Source organism: Myiozetetes cayanensis, unplaced genomic scaffold (genome assembly GCF_022539395.1).
Source record: "Myiozetetes cayanensis isolate MyiCay16 unplaced genomic scaffold, myiCay2020 scf39, whole genome shotgun sequence".
Taxonomy (NCBI): domain Eukaryota; kingdom Metazoa; phylum Chordata; class Aves; order Passeriformes; family Tyrannidae; genus Myiozetetes; species Myiozetetes cayanensis.
The window spans coordinates 236,287-253,218 of record NW_026087620.1 but is presented as its reverse complement, the minus strand read 5'-3'; the positions used below and the strand labels follow the sequence as shown (position 1 = coordinate 253,218).

The window sequence follows — 16,932 nt, the reverse complement described above, 5'->3', positions numbered from 1 at the left end:
TGTTGACTTGCTTAGGTGTGCTCGGTGGGAAGCTCTTAAGAACAGAGAACACTGATCCCAGTGCTAGAAACAGACCCCGACAGATACAAAGCTTTTGGACAAATGAACAGCCTGAGAAAAGATTCAGGATGGAGCCATGACCTTCTGAATGAAATAGTTACCAGGTAAGAAGTGAGAACTGCCTGGTTTAGTCATGTAACAAGGTGGCAGCTTTAATTAGTTGGTCCCAAATGAAATACTGTGTAGGGAACACATGGGCACATGTGCAGCACCATAGACACAACACTGATTTTTACACCAGTGATCTGGTGTTAGAAAATTTTTAGTAGGGTCCAGGGTAGTATCTGGGGAGCAGAGGAGGGAGGGAAGTCCTCATCTGTGAAAGTCTTTGGATACAAAAAAATCGGGAAACTGGAATTGAGCACAGTTCTCCTTGTAGGAAATGGGACAATTTCAAACATATCCCTCAGCATAAGTAGTTAGCAAAAGCATTTATTGTATTTATCCTTTGTAGTTTTGTTCATTTTCTTTTAAGGTTGTGTGGGAAGGGGTCTAAGAGAGCCTTCACTCTTCCAAAGAAGACGATGCTGACCACTGGTGAGGATTTGTCCTCGACAAATTCAGAGAGATCATTCCTTGTGAACCTGTATTTTTCTGTGTGAATTCTGTTCCTCTAGTCAACTTTTGGAAAATGAATACTGTAAGCAGAAAAGCAGAGTTGTTTTTGTGTTTTTAAGAAGTGCCAGTTGCTGCACACTGGACTGTTAGAAATCTATTCCATGTACTGAATACATTACCAGATAATTAAGGCTAACAACTAAAATGTTATTCCAGATTTTGCCTCATTTATTTCCCATTAGTGTCTGTAAATGAAAATGTAACTATTGCATTTCTGATTGCTGTAATTCCCTCAAGCATGCAGGCTTTACTAGGCATTGCACAGAAATCTACGGGCTGACAGAAAACAAAAGGACATTCGTGGTGCACAGATGGAGCTAAAAGTTTTCCATAGAATAAGCAATATGACCAAATTAAAAATAAAAAGAGGCAGTGGCAAAACTAGACACATTTTAAAAAGCTCATTCCTCCCTCCTGTAATAGTGGAATGTAGTGAAGTTTTACATCATGAGCCATTCTGGGGAATAATATTGAACAAAACCATCCTGACGAACCTGGGCACTTTTTTCTTTTGTTTCCTTAACACAAAAAGGTGAGATTGGGGCTTTTAAACCTGGTTAAATAACAGCACCACAGGATAGGAAACCACTGGATCATAAATTGTAACTGCTTCAAGCACTGGCTGAGAGGGGTCACGTGTCATAGGATTGGTCAACATCTGGTTGAGAATTCCTCGTAGCAGAGCATTTAATCACATGCTTGACTTAAAATGCATAGGTTAGCACTGTTGTTGAATAGGGGTGTCATTCCTTTTTGAGATAATGGCAACATATAGCTTGGCCTTGAATCTACAGGAGTAAAAAAAATTGTACAAATCTGTGATGTAGAGAGTTGTACAGTACAGTTGGACATGGCTGACCCCCTCCTGGGATACAGCTGCCACATAAGTAAAGGCTGGATTCTAACAGCTCATTCACTCTGGTGATTTTTATTTGTTACCTTAAAGTTGTGGCTGTTTTCCCTTCTGTTGAGAGAGGATGCCTTGAAGATATGTGTGCACCAGAACTTTAAATAGAATATCTTGTGGGCGTATCTTGTATCCTGAGAGGCTCAGTGTTTCTCTTTCTCTGTCACTATTGGTAAGTTTGGGGATGAGCAGCAGTTAAATCTGGAATTTTTTAATGATGAAAAGCAGTTGTAACTCCAGGGAAGCATTTGAAAGAGCAGCTTTCTTTAAAAACCCTTAGTAATACAGTCAAAGATAATGTCCTGAATATTAAAGTAAGACACATTTAAGGGTGGTTTTGGTGTTTCAGAAGCTGCTTGCTCCTGAAATGGTGGTTCAAAACGTTAGAAGGCACAGACAAGTCTATGATGTGAGAATCAGTTGGCCTCATTCCTGCAGTGAAACAGCAGTCTTCATCCTGCAACCTTGCTAGCTGAGCAAGGGCATTTATTCAAGAAATAAGGTTCTCCTAGAAAAAAAAAAAAGTAACATACTGCTTGCTGTCTGGCAGCTAATTAACCATTTTTATGTGCAGCAGATGCTTTGTGGCATCAGGCCCTCCCAACCCTTACACTGTTTGTCCTGCCATGGATTGCTCTGCCCCTCTACAGGTGTTACTTTACTGCAGTTTGCCTGTAACCTGAGCTGGCCATGTTTGTCTTACATTGCTGGATACCCACTGCATATCTTGATTTGGCTTTGTGAACTTCCTTTGTGTACAGCACTATAACGGGGCGCTTCTTGCTCTTTGCAGGGAGTTATTCAAATCCCAGTTTAATAGTTCCTGGTTCACTCCATCTGTTGATACATTGCCAGTATCTGAGTCTGTGCACTAAGTCTTTGTGAGACTGAAGTCCTTCCTTGTAGTCCGTATAAGCTGAAATCTTCAACTGTATTCTGTTCTGTAAATCATTTATCTCTGTGCCTTTTAAGAAGTGGCCTACCTTTCCCCTTGGGGCCACTGGTCTTGAACGTATTTATTTTTTTGGCAGAGCGCCATGAATGAATCATAGCCCTGAGCAGCTCAGTCTGGGCTCCTCTCGATTGTTAGTAGAGAATACTTGGGGCAGTTGTTACAGTGCCTTGCTATGTGAGACTTTAAGAGAAGAGAGATTGATTTCAGACTTGTTAGTTGCTTTTGAAGTTCCTCAACAGTATGTGGAAATGATTTCTTATGGTTGTACAGCTGTAATCCACTAAAATAACTCGTGGTTGTTGAATGGGAAGTTGGTACATGGGAATATGTTACTAACTCTTTGTTCTAATGAGGTGTGTTTACTCTTTCACAAAAAATAGCCGCTTTAGCTTTTATTCCATTTGTACCTTTCCTTTTTATACCTTCCTGCTCCATTTCCATACTTCTTTATTGTTTCTCTTCTTGACTTAATTCTTGAGTCTTTCCTTTTGTTCTTTGGACATCCCTCTTTTCTGGTTTGGCTGCCCCACCATGGATATTGTTTCATACTCCCTCCCTCTTCTATTTTTTTTGTAACAGTGCTTTCATGAAAGGCAACCAGGCAGATGATTTCTTTCTGATGTCTTAAAAGGCTTCTTTGTAATGAAGAGCCTGGAGCCAATCAGACTACTGAGGATTTCCGTAGGTGAGTCAGCAGTATGGGCCTGGCTGGCTCTGAGTCCCACAGTGCCAGTGAAGTATGGAACTATCTTATGCTTCAGAGGGAATGAAGTAGATGACAATGGGAAATCAAAATTCGACTGGATACATCACCATAGATTCTGGTTTCCACTTCTTTGTTAACTTGCCCACTGCTGTGAGCAGGCCATTTGGTTAGCAGTGGGATGTTTGGCTGCTCCTAAACTTCGGATTTGGGCAGCGCCCAAAGCTGTAGGACACAGTATGCTGACCTCCTCCATCAGCACTTGTGGGATGTGTTCTTTATCACCTGCACATTTCCCGTTTTCCGAGTGTTTGAGCAGTGAGTTTGTCCAGCTGGTTGGCTGTGGGACCCCTCAAATAGCACGTGTATTGAGTGCACCTGCCTGTTTTAACTGCAGAGCCTGTACTTCTCACCTGTGCTTCAGGGAGGCTTCTCTTTAGATTTGGTTGACCTTCAGTGTGAGGGAATTGGACCAACAGACGGGGAGTAACAGCTGCAACCTGACCATAAACAAGGTGCCTGTAAGTTAGCCCACAGCTAAGATGTTTGCAACAAAAATCTTTGCCAAATTGGGAAGATAAAGATGAATACAGAGGCCAGTATTCCTGGGTGGCTTAGGGAACTGAACTGTGAGGTCCTTGTTCTCCAAAAGGTGGTAAGGCTGTTCTGACTTGGGAAACTTCAGAGTAAACAGAGCCCTTGGTGAGTGTCCAGTGGAGGGGGATCCAAGCAGGGTTGTGACTCATGCCTTTTCCCAGCAATTAATTTAAAAATAGAATTGACATTGAAATATGCTTTGAAGGTCAGAATGTCAGGTCAGTGTGTGTCTGATAGTTTTTTATGGGTGAGGTGTTGACAGAGGACAAAGTATTCATTTTCAAATTCAGTACTGCTGGCAGTATATTCTATGTAGAAAACGAATTTTCTTTGTATTAGTTACTGCAGGAAGAAGAGACATTACCTCTACATAGGTATTTTCAGGTATATTTTTTGTTGAAGTGAACAGCTGCTGTCACTTTTGATACTGTGGTTTCATAAAATTTTGCAGTGACCTTATTTACCTGCTTTTCTACATAAAAATCTACATCACAGTTGCTGATTGATCCTGAACTTAATAACTGCCTTAGGGAGAGGCAGTAATCACTTTACTCTTGCATGTTTTAACCTCTAACTCAGACTGGTTAAATCAGAGATGTTAAGAAATGGGTTAAATTTTAGTACATGAACAGGAAGCTTCAGACTATACATTCTGAAATTATTCATGAAAGCTGCAAATATTTTAGTTACATCTTTAGTAGAACCTTCATGTCATTTTTGCCTTCACAATTCAGCGTTCTGCCAAAACCTTCTCATTAGTGGTGGGTGGCTATTTTGACGATTATGCACAATTTTTTTCTGAGAAATTGAAGGTATTGCAGCTGCAAAGACAATATTCTGAACTGACTGAAACTTCCTGCAAGTGCCATGGCTATAGAGGATTGCTTCTGCTTTTGAATTTGAATAGAATTTGATTCTTGGGAGTTTGCAACCACAAAGGACTGTCTTAAGAACAAAACAAACCAAACACTGGTCATAACACTATGGTTCCTTCACTTGCCTTTGTTGTACTGTGAGACCTTCTTTGAAAGATTTGAGCCTGATGTTTAAGATACCTCCTGTACTAATTAAACAGGCCAAGTAAATGGTAAAATATCTCATTTATTTTATTAATTTGTATTATTTCTCTACGTGGAATCTATCAGCTCTCTGAAATACTTGTTAAAATTGAAAGGTTCTACTCCCACACAGAGGATTATTTTTTTAATCTGCCTCCTGCCAAAGCTTCTCCAAACCTTAGTAGGGAAGCAGGAAGGGGGGGAGGGAGCATTCAGTGGGTTTTTTGGGGTTTTGTTTGTGATTTTGGTTTGTTCTTTTAATGTTGCTATCCTCAAGTTGTCTTGCTCTTAGCAGTGGAGAAATGTCTGGCTCACTCCTTGTACGAGACAATAGTGAAAAGCCAAGAAAGTTTGGCTCCTTAGAATGTTTCAAAAATTGGTGCAGGACAGGGGGCAGAGCTGACATAAAGCAGCCTACCAATGTCTGTCTCATGATATTGTCACAGTGCTTTGGCATTACAGCCTGGGGCAAGGCTTTTTAAAACCAAGTTATTTTCACAATAAATTCTAGACTATCTCTTTTTTCTTTTTTTTTTTTTCCCCTCTGTTTTTTTTCCCCTCATTGTCTCCCAAGTCTGGTGTTGGGGAATAAATCCTAGATGGGGAGATTGAACACATTCTGCACGCTCCTGGTTAACTTTGAGCCTGCATCCTTGGAGTAGACTTGCCAAGCAGAAGACTGAGTCAGTAGCAATTTCATAGTTTGAAGGTGAGTTTGTACAGACAACAGTAGATGATCACTGTGCTTTAAAGTCTTACATTTAAAGTGTATTATATTTAAGGGTTGTACTTGCACAGATGCTTTTAAAGTAAAGTTCTGGTTTTTTTCTGCTTTGCTTTTTGTTCTTTAAAGAATGTCTCCTCTGTTCCTTGTCTATAGTTTACTTGTGACTAATTTTCAGTTTAAAATTGAAAATGTGTTACTTGTATTATAGAATCATAGAATCATTTAGGTTGGAAAAGACCTCCAGGATCCTCGAGTGCAACCTTTGACCAATATGGTGTGATTCCATGACACATCCTTGAGCTGACAGATGGATATTCCTAAGGGCCTACACAATGTCCTGGTGCCCAGTTCCTTTAGGCAGGCATGTTACTCTTATCCAGTCACTGCTGGCTCAGAAGAAATTCTGGTGACTTTGCTTATAGCCTGGAAATGTATGGAGATGATGTAGCTTACAATAAGTTAGTGTGGAAACTCAGAAAATAGGGTTGTATCTTATCAGGAACTGCAACCTGTCCATGATTTTAATGATCCCAGTGGCACTGAAGTTCCTCTTGACCTATGTGAAAGGATACAAATCTAATAGGGAGTTAAATCTATTATATGTATGTGGGAGCCCCTGGTGGTCTAGTGGTTAAGGGCGCGGTGCTGTCTCCGCCGAGGTCCGGATTCGATTCCTGGTCAGGGACACTCCCCGGGCAGATGGAGCTCGTTAGCCCTTAAAGGCAACCCACCTACGTCCTGAGGACCTCGCTGCCACCGTCCAAGCTCGCTTGGCCCTGGCAGATGAACCTTAGGATTAAAGGGTGGGCTCAGTTCCGCGCACACTGTGTCTCACCTAAAAAATCCAATGCGCAGGCTGGAAGGTGGAAAGACCTTCCCCGGATCTTCGCTCGCGAAGACTGGCCATTATTATTGTTATTATATGTATGTGTTTGTTGCACAAGAAAAAAGTGTACAATAAAGAGGTTGCTTTGAATATTTATCTACATATGTTTATCATTGTTATACTGACCTTTCTTTTACGCTGAATTGGTCATTTAGTCTTTCTGTGAACCATTTGTGGTTTTTTTATCAGTGTTTAACAAAACTTGGATAAATTAAAACCAGTGGGTGTGACCAAAGGTTGCTTTTAATATGTTAATCTGACACTCCTTTATTTTTAATTTTTTTTCCTCAGCTGTCTGGATTGTCTTCATTTTATGGGAACCTCCATAGGGTGGAATCTTTTCTAGAACAAAGCAAGCAAAAAGTACCTGTGGTTAAATGTTCTGAAAGAACAGAGTTGGTGGTGTTCATATTTCTGTTTGAGTCTGAAACTATCTCATTGTTTGCTTGAAGATTATGCTGCTGTTATGACCCTGCTCCAACTGAAATTATACTGTCTCTTTTAATCTGCCTTTGGATGATGAGGCAGACAATTACAAAGAAGACAAGCTTTGTCTTGAAGCAGGTAATAAATAATCATCTCCATCAACTTACAGTTTGGATCAACTTGTCTGTCTGGAATTACTGCAGTTTAACACATTATGGTCTAATGAAATAATAAACTATCTTCAAAAAAATTTAAAGTGTATTTTTAAATCTTACATTCTACAGTGTTTTGGATTTTGGATGTGCTTTTATATAAGGTAGCTTTGAGATGCAGTGCAAATTAATCCAGATTTTTGCAGGGAAGAGTTTTAGATTCAGAGCTTAGGAGTGTTAACATGGAAGCTGTCATTTGGTGTAAAATCAACCTGTTTTATTAAAAGAATGTGTGGATAGATGGAAGTATGCATTGTAGTTGTACTGACAGGGATTGTGAAGCAATGACATGCCTTATTAAGCTGACAAGTAATGGTGTTTTGTGATAGCTTTGGGAAAAGTGTTTGCTTTTGGCATCAACCTAATCATCTTTGTGCAAAGCTTAGTATGTCTTGGGCTTCTCTTCAGATTCAAGGTAACTTCATGCATTCCTCTCTGTTGTAACAGAAATAACTGTATTGTTGCAGTTTGGAAAACTAAATGAGATTGCAGTAAGAAACTGGAAGAACTTCCATAAATTCCTCTCTTACATGCAGTGATACCAGCTGGCAAATTACTTCCTTAGATGGGCACATAAAGAAAAAGAAACCATCTCTTTGTAGCTCTACACTTGTATTGTTGATTGAAGCAACACACAACATGTGCCTCCTGCTGCTCCAATTAGAAGCTGAAATCACTCAAAGATAGTCTACCCAAGCAGGCTGGAGTCCCTTTGCACGTGGAGCACCCATGGCTGGTGAACACTGCAGACTTTCACAATAGTGAGGCTATTACTGCTGGGACCCACATGGAGGGAGATACTTGCCCAAGGCATTTTTAACCAACTCTTAGTATGGTGAAAATGTTTTATTTTTTTGGTTGGTCATGGAACAGATGTCAGGCCTAATTTCAATAGTAATTATAAGATTAATGTTTGAGTAGGGTCTGTAGAACTGGGCCATCACATCTCCCTGCAGATTGCAACTGCACTTGCTAGTATACAGTTTTCCCCCTCTGGTTTCAGGTCCTATCCTTCTTTCATACTAAAAAGAAGAAAAAAGTATTAAAACAATTTGTGAAACAGTGGTAACTCTCAAAACATACTTAGAAATGACTTGGTGGCTTTTGGTGCTTGTGAAATAGCAGTGTCTTTCTGTGACCCTGTGCTAACACATTGTTTGAGGAGCTCAGAGGGCCTGGGGTGTGTGGCAGATCTCTGTGACTGCCACATCCACAGCAGGAAGGGTCAGGAGACACTGATCCTGCGGCACCTGAGACCACCAGCAGTAACAATCCTGGTCCCTCATGCAGGGCTTAAATCTTCTGTTGCAGTGGCCATACTGTATGGAGAATGTGACTAATTTTTGGTGATTAATACACATTTGGAACAGGAGTAGCAACTGGAGTCTGTCCCAGGATTTGCATCATACCTTAGGTGCCTTACCTAAGGCTGAAGCACTACTTTTGTTTTAGTTCAGCTAGGACCCCTTAACTGTCTCAATCACTTTTTGGGTTTCAGCAAAGTATATTTTTGCTGGTATCCGAGTCAGCAAAGAGCCTTTGATGTAATTCAGTTAGAAAGTGCATGCAAAATGGAAAACATATTTTAACAGGCGAGCAAAACAAAATCCTGTTTGCCCCCCAAGACTGGTTTTGCTTTACTAGTTTGTTGATTTGCCTTTTGAGCAGCTTTGCTGAGCGTTAAGCTGTGTTGAACTCAGCAGCTTCAGCAAGGTTTTCTTCTGGTGTTTTCAAAGATTTCCAGCGTTTGGCAATTTGCACTTCATTGGTTTGGTTTTAACAAATGTTTACACCTCACTGCAGTGGGGAAGTCTGTCTGTCTGCACCAGCAGTGTCTGTTGGGAATGCTCAGGGTCACTGTTCCCAGCAAGCTGATGTTCCTCAGGTTCTTTAGATGTTTAATAAATATCCTGTTGTAAAACTTTTTCTGGGAGCTGTAATAGCACATCCAAAGGATGAAAAGCTGTTTTTGACCTCTCCTTTTTCAAGCTCTTCTCATCCCAGGAGCTCTGTGTTATTAAACAAACCGTTCCTACCTATTCCCTCTGGCAGTTATAAACAGGAGTGGCAGACTTTTTTCTTAAAGATGCATATTAAAAAGTAATTACTCTGCAGGAATTAATTCTTGTGATGTGTACCAATTTCTAGTTCAGATCTTTTCCAGTGCCTGTGGTTTTGTTTTCTGTATTTCATTTTTTTTTCTGATGTCTTTTTTTTTTCTCAGATAAGTTTTAGACTGTTATGACTAGTATTTTTCCAAATATTAGATCATCAAACTTCTGTTCTTGTTAGCTGGTAATGAAAATATTCTTCAGTAGTCTACTAATACAATACCAATCAAAAAAAATTATAAATATTACCATATATTGGTATAAATATAATAGATAAAGGTTTAAAAATATGTATAAAATTATGATTATTATGAGACTATGCCTTTCAGTTTTTTAGCAACTGAAATGTTTCTGTTCGATATCCTGAGTGTGTGGAGTCTAAATCTGGATTTCATTTAATGTCTGGAATGCATTTTTGGCTAGCTTTTGGTGGCCTGGAGATCTCATGACCTGTCCTTGCAAGGGTATGAAAATACTTCAGTGTCAGTTATTCTTGCACGATTCTGATAGACTTTTAAATGGAACTGGACAGCACAGACCCTTCATGGGATCTGAATCTTTCCAGGAATCCAAGTGCAGGGTGTGTGGGTTCATCCCCGGCCGTTCCCTTCCGTGCAGCCTCCCACACCTCTTGGCTGGGCTGCTGCTTTGGCTGCACCTCTGGCTACGTGTGGGACTGTGCTCCCTCCACCATTTCATGCATCAATCCTAGTTTCAGGATCTAAAATAAACCTTGCTGTGCCTTGGTGCTTTTTTTTTCCTTGGGAAAACACAGACAGTTGTGCTGCTATTTATATACTTATGCATTTATTATAATAGTGTGTCTGTCACACTGAGGGGAGGAGGAGCTGGATAGGAGAAATACCATGAGCAGAATTCCTCTGAGACACCGCATTTCTGTTGCCTTGTGCTCTTTTTGGGTTTCCCCACAAATCTGCAGCCCTAAGGCTCTTTGTGGGGTTCAGGTTGATTTAAAGTTGTGTCAGGGCAGGCTCAGGTTGGATCTCAGGGAAAGGTTCTTCCCCCAGAGGGTGGTTGGCACTGAACAGGCTCCCCAGGGCAGTGAGCACAGCCCCAAGGCTGCCAGAGCTGCAGGAGGGTTTGGATGATCCTCTGGGGCACAGGGGGTGACTCTGGGGATGGGCCTGTGCAGGACTAAGGGTTGGACTTGATGATCTTTGTGGGTCCCTTCCAGCTCAGCATATTCTGGGATTCTTTCCCTTTGCAGTGCACTTCAAGAGCTGCCCAAAGCACCCTCAGATCCTTGTGAAGGTAAAATGCAGCATTATTGGATCTGTTTCTCTACATGACAGCTGATGTTCCATGTGGACACCAGAAGATCAGTACAGCACTTTTCCATTACTGTTCTGTAATTAATTTCTGCAAGCTAAATGCCTGTTGCACAAACAGCATTCCCAGGTTCTTCAGAGTGCATTGGAAAAGTCTTATTTTGGCTTCTGAGTGGCTCTTTCAAAAACAGAAGCTGTTCCAAACCAGTTTGATAACATTACTCAAAACAGGCAAGATGTTCTCCTAAATTGCTTTAGTCTTGGAAATGGCAAACTTGGAATGAGTGCTGCTGCAAGGCAGTGGCAATGACTGAGGATGTGCTGGTGTTGGGGGAATGCTGGGATGATGAGAACAGGTGTGTTCCTTGCTTTTCCCACTGGTCCAGTGCTGAGGGACTAAAATCGTTCTGGCTCCGGGCAGACGTTCAGACTTTTTGCAGTTGCATGTGAAACCTCCTGCTCTGGAGATGGAAGAGCATGAGAACGATTTGTTGACCATGGCGACAGCTCAGCTGTCTGACTGTTGGCAGTTCCTCCGGTGGCTGAATGAGTCATACCAAGTGCAAGAAGGGATTCTGTAAAAATCTCCTGCGGTGCAAGCTGTAAACAGGAAACAAAGTGACGGATCTGTTCAGACCATTATCGTCAAACAGTGGAATGTGTGGACATTAGCCCCCCATCCTTCAGCCCGGCTGTAGTGCGTTACCTCAGGCTCTGAACCGCTTGTTCCTCGTCATTTGTGCGTGCTGCTCAGCCTGTTTGTGAGATGCCGAGTGACGGTGCGTTCCGATTTGAAACGCAAGTGGCGCACTTCTGCCTTTAAAAAGTGCTTTGTGAAGAACAACTTCTTGTTGTTTTCCTGTAGTTTCAGAACAGCTTTCTAAAGCAGGAGTCAGGCAGTCAGACTGGAAGCGGTGTTCCCCTCGCTGTTCTCTCGTTCCTGGCTCTCCCGGGGCTCGAACCGGTGTCGCTTCGACCCCGGACCCGCGCGCCCCTCCCCGGGGCGGGGCATGGCGCGCGCGCGCTCCCTACCTGCGAGGATGTGACGTCACGCCTCATTACCGTAATAGCGCTGACGTCATGGTGGGTTCGGCCAATGGGGCAGCCCCGCGCTCCCCACCTGCTCGGCGCAGAATTCCCTCATTCCTGGGATTCCTGCCCGGGCCGCGCGCGGGGCCAGCGGGGCCGGGCTCGCCGCGCCTGCTCCGCTGCGCTGCGCTCCGCCAGTGCCGCCCCTTCCCGCCGCTCCGCTCCGCTCCGGCCCGGCCCGGCCCGGCCCGGCCCGTGGGCGCCGCGGCCGCGCTGCCGCCTGTGCTGCCGCCCCCGGAGCGCCGGTGAGTGAGGGGGCAGCGCGGGCGGGGCGGGCGCAGGTTCAGGTGCTGCCCCGGCGCGCTCTCCGCGCTGCGGGACCTTCCAGGGGGCGGGCGGAGCGGAGCTGCCCGGGGGGCCGCGGGGGCTCCGAGCGCTCCGGCGGGGCCGGGCCCGCCCGGGCAGCAGGGCTGTCCCGGCAGGGACCGGCTCGGCCGGCTGAAGGTGCCCGAGGTGCCTCAGGTCCCAGCGAGCGGGAACGGGGACGAAATCCACCCCAGGAGCCCCTACCCGGGGTGTCCCGGGCAGCGGGACCGAGCGGGCACTGCAGCTCACACCTGGGCTCCCGCTCGGGTGCGTGTCCTGCAGGGAAAATCTCTGGGGTGACACCAGCAGCAGAGGTGAAACCTTCTAGAATGAGTCTTAAGGGCGCTGGGAAGGTTTTTGCCTCTGTACCTTGTACGTTCCATTTGTAGAGTGGGTGTTTTTATTCAGTCTGTAGCAGTGCAGTGTCAGGCTGTCTTATGTGTTCCCCAGATGCAATCAGCAGTAATCAAGTCTCAGGATTTGCATTTTTTAAGTAAATAACTGGGCTAGAACAGTTGTTGCTGGATCTCTAGCACCCCCAGCATACTGTGGGGAACAAGAATGGGTTGTTTTGGTGCGGGATGCTAAAACGGGGTAGAAAATCATTGTGCAGACCCTTGGGCGCATATTAATTAAGAGCATTCACACAATAAAGTGTCAGGATCTTATTTACATATATGTAGCTCTGATAACCTTCTCAGCATCTCCATATTGCATTAGCTAATTTGTTTGTTCTCAGAAACATTTGAAAGCTTTTTATTATAAAAGGGAGCTTCAGTTCTATCAGCTGTAGTTAAATGTTTCATAATATGTTTGCAGCAGAGTGTGTAACATATAGGGTGGACTGAGTGGTCTTGTAGATAGATACAAGGCATGGTCAGGTTGGGCTTTTCTACCTTTAATTTCTTAGGTTTGTTAGCTTTTAATTCAAACACCATTGCTAATAGATTTCTTTGTAAAATGTTTCTTTGTTAAGGAGTTTTTATGCAATAAGACAACAAAAGGCACAAGGTAAAATGCCAAAGCTCTGCTTTAAGCTTATAATTTTCTGTGTGATGAGTTAAATTGTTGTTTCTGCTTGAAGGTTTGCCTGTTCAAACACTTTTTCCACATGCAAAACAATCATGGTTAAAACCCCCAAAGTAGCGAATAATTTTTTTTTTCTTTTAAAGTCGTATTTTGAAGATTCCTAGGCCAGGTAGCCTGAACTCACTCAGAGGACCATGGGTTGTAAATGTAGGGGATGATCAATACTCATGGTAATCATGACCTAAACTGAGTGCTTGCAGTTAAGATTTGACATGGGTATCTCAACAGAGAATTTATGTAGTAACAAGTAGAAGCTTTGGTCTAAGTGCAGTTGAAGGAATTTATTGTGTCTATTTGGGGCACGTACTGTGCTTATCATTATTCTCACTCGTTGCAAATCTGATTTACTCTCTCCTGTAATAAAAAGTAAAAGGTATTTACCTATTTTGCATCAAAGTGCTGCTTTATCTTCCTTTCCTCTGTGGACTTTCTGGTTGTGCTGATAAACTGTGCCTGGATTTCCTCTTCAGTTTTGTTTCTCCCATGGAAATCAGCTGAGTCTCTCTATAGGTACTTCTGGTTATGAATTTGGACAGACTGTGCCTGTATTTCCCCAGGTAGGAGCTGCTTTTGACTTGTTTGACCATACTTTTCAATTAATCTAATTTTCCCTGTACTTGTGTTTATCTACACTTGGTTCACTTTAGTCTTGATTGTCTCTCGAGTGTCTTGTTATTCTTGAAGCACTTTTTCATTGTAACAATGGGCTTTGTTTATTAACACTCCTTTTCTCCCTCAAATTTATCTCTCTAATTTCACCAGATGGCAATTCAAGTACCAGACTTTTCTCTCAATCCTGGGAAGGTTCAGCCTTTCTCTTCTTGTCTATCTCTAGTTTGAGAGAACTAGTTTGAGGTGTTTGCAGTGGCTCTGCTGTTCTGTCAGTTAGACCTGTAATCCAGGTATTGATTGTCATGGCTGTGATTTCACTTTGGCTTTTCATATCCAAACGATGTCAAAATTCTTCTGTTTTTTTTTCCTTACCTGCCCAGCATGCCTGTCCTCATCACTCTTTGTCCTTGTTTCTATCATCTAACTTGTTACTTCAGCTCCAAGTTAAAGTCCATCCTAGACAAAAGCCATCATGTCTTGTTAATGAGAGTGCTGCCCAAACATCATCTTGCATGTTTCTCTTTTCTTTCTGTCCCTTTACTATTCCCCCTTTTAAAAAATCAAATATAAAGTTCTTAGCTTTGTTTCAAATCTTTCCTGATATACCTTGAATGTTAACTTAGGTGGGATTAAATAATCGTCTCTCTGTTGAGGCTGATTGAGTGGTGCTGTTTACTGAACTTCAAACAAGCAACTTTGGAATTTTTCCATGAATGCTTTTCCTGATGCTTGGAAGGTGCTGGATAAATCCATGAAATCACTTAAATCTTCATTTTTGAAAGCTTTAATTTCTCCATAGTCTTAAAAAAAAAAAAAATTAGCAGACATTTGCTGAGAGCAATCCATGTGTGCCTAGAATTTCCAAAAATGTGAAAAGGAGAGGGAAAAAAATGTGCTGTTTTGTTGCATTAATGGATGTTGTGTGTATTTCAAGTGTTGCATAAAAAAATTACAGATGGACCAGTGTTTAGTAACTTATTTGTCTTTCAGACACTGAATCTCTGAGTTCACATTCTGTTTCTTTCCAGAATGTTTCTGTACTGCAGTGCAGGTGAGAGGACAGACTAGGGGAATGTTGAATGGGAGCAGTAGCTGATAAATAAAGGACTGAGTAAGATATTCAGTAATATACTGAAATTACAGTAGATAAAACTATCTTGAATGTTTGTAAAAGTGCTTTTGGCTTATGTCTCTTTAACAGTTAAGGGGTTGCAACAAATAAGATATTTGGGAAACTGTTTCCATAGTGTTTAATCAGATTTAACCAGAGGAAGTTCAATTGTGTTCTTGTATTTCACCAGTCACTTGCTTTCCCTTACCAGATCTGGGTGCAGAGCAGTACTTACACATAAGATAGAGTTGGTTTTTGGTGGGGATACTCATAAAAATCCAACATTGATGCAGGCTGGTTTCTGCATATGCAGGTTTCTGTGTCAAACAGAGAATTAGCTGGATTTTGTCAGGAGTCTACTTTTAAACTCATTTTTTCTTTTTTTTAATTTTTTTTGGAACCCTGGAAAGTGTCCTGGTCTGTATTTCTGAACCGTGCCTCCTCCTGAGGATGGCTGGGCAGTTCTCTGAAGGCAGCCTTGACAAAGCTGTATCAGTTGCTGACCTTGCCCAGATCAAATTAGGTTTTTAAGCTTTGAGCTGTTGAAGAGAAGATCCTTCCTCTCTCTTTCTCATAGGCAAGTTTTATTACTTTCTAAGCTGTTATCACTGACTTGTTAGTCTGATTTAGAGATAGAGGGGTATTTAATATTGTTTGAAAAATAATCTGGACATTTATATTTCCTTGAAGGTAATTTTTTAAACTGTAAACATGTTCAGTGTGTTTAAAAAATCTCAGAATACGTGGTATTGCACTGTGGATTTGCAGCTCTCCCTTCAAAGCAGCTCTTGGATGAACTCAGCATTCTGTACAAGGCCTTAACTGTAGAGGAACAGCTCAGCAGCTCTCTCATGATATAGACTTAATAATATACAAAGCTGCAAAACTATATGGAGTCCACTTTTAGTGAAGTTGTTTTTGAAGTGTCTAATTTCCTGAATAGAATCAAGACTTGGTTCCTGTTTCCTTCTCTCAATGTGGATTTCTGTCACCAGCTAATTCTTTTACTAGGAACATGTTCCGGAAAGGGTTTGGGCATCTGCTACTCCCATTACTTGAAATTTACTGAAAAACTTAAGGAAAAAAGGCAATTTGTTTTCAATAAAAGACATTTTACTATCCTTTGCATTGTTTTTTATCAAGAGGTGCTTGTTCTTTTTGTTTTTCTCTTCCTAAAGAGTTGACTTAAAAGGTTTGTATTGCTGTCTTTGAAATTTCAGACAAAGTTAGCACTAAACCACAAGTTAACCTTCAGTTTGGTGTAGCTGCATCACCTGATCAGACATATTTTAGTAATTTTTCCAACTGAATTTTCACTCTGTTAGAGGAATTTGTGTAAGAGGGTCAGTAATCAACAGTCTGGGGAGAAATAAAGTGTTATTTTGAGGTCCAAGAAAACAAAAAACAGAAAAGAAACTAAGCATCAAGGTCGAAGGCATTGAAGTGGAATGATGCTTGAAGGCTTCTCCAGCAAACACACTCTGCCAAATATTTGCTTTGGTTTGGAGGAGAATGTGGCCAGGCAAGATATGAAGAAATATTAAAGAGTAAAATAAGAAGCTCAGATCTTGTTTTCTAAAACCTCTTGCCCACAGGTACTGTCTTTACATGAAAGAGTTAATTGACTTAAAACTTAGTTAAAATACTGTTCTTGAGCGAAAGTGATGATGAGAGGGAGGGAAAGGGCACGTTTTAATCCCCAAGTGCTCTGCTTTGTTATTTCAAATTTTTCTCTTGTATAGTTCCATGGAAATATTACTGGATTTAATTATTTAAACTTAAAAATATATTTTTTAAAGTTACAAATACTTCAAAATCCTTTCTCTTATGCTTTAAAACCTTTGATTAAAGTCTTTGATGTTATTTAGGAAGAGAGGGAGGACAGTGAAGTTTATTGTTTTAGTGCAGTCAAGGAAATTGTTTCCTAAACATATGCTTGCTGTTAAGTCTGTGTACATGTTATACGTGTGTTTGAGATTTCTGTAGTTGCCACTACCTTCTTTTTTTTTAGGATTATACTGTAAAGTAAGTTACAGTAAGTGAACAGTTTTTATGAGAGAAGATCATGCTAGGTTTTTGGTGGAAAAAATCCAACCAAAATGTTATGAGTTTTTCTCTAATGTTTTCTTCACAGTTCTGCCTATGCTGTTGCCTTCTTATTTAAAAACACATAAAA

The 16,932-nt window shown here is 41.6% G+C and overlaps 2 protein-coding genes across 16 annotated transcripts in view; both read left to right on the top strand.

Annotated features, from left to right (window-relative positions):
- TAMM41 (TAM41 mitochondrial translocator assembly and maintenance homolog) overlaps window positions 1-9,315 on the top strand; it is a 31,045-nt gene extending 21,730 nt beyond the window's left edge. For 3 of the 12 annotated variants that reach the window (XR_007630390.1, XM_050328279.1, XM_050328280.1), the window contains one exon: window positions 16-9,315. Coding sequence is in view for 1 of the 12 variants with exons in the window: in XM_050328285.1 (XP_050184242.1) it covers window positions 5,473-5,510 (38 nt within the window). In the remaining 11 variants the exon portion in view is untranslated. The remainder of the gene's footprint in view (window positions 1-15) is intronic. The other 9 variants (XM_050328285.1, XM_050328282.1, XR_007630388.1 and 6 more) reach the window with 8 other exon arrangements.
- A 2,483-nt stretch (window positions 9,316-11,798) lies between these two features.
- Window positions 11,799-16,932, top strand: part of VGLL4 (vestigial like family member 4) — an 82,944-nt gene continuing 77,810 nt past the window's right edge. The window contains exons 1-2 of one of the 4 annotated variants that reach the window (XM_050328287.1): window positions 11,801-11,883; window positions 13,544-13,590. In XM_050328287.1, coding sequence (XP_050184244.1) covers window positions 13,556-13,590 — 35 coding nt within the window. In that variant the 5' untranslated portion in view covers window positions 11,801-11,883; window positions 13,544-13,555. Of the gene's footprint in view, window positions 11,884-12,070; window positions 15,334-16,932 lie in introns of those variants that run through there. The other 3 variants (XM_050328291.1, XM_050328290.1, XM_050328289.1) reach the window with 3 other exon arrangements.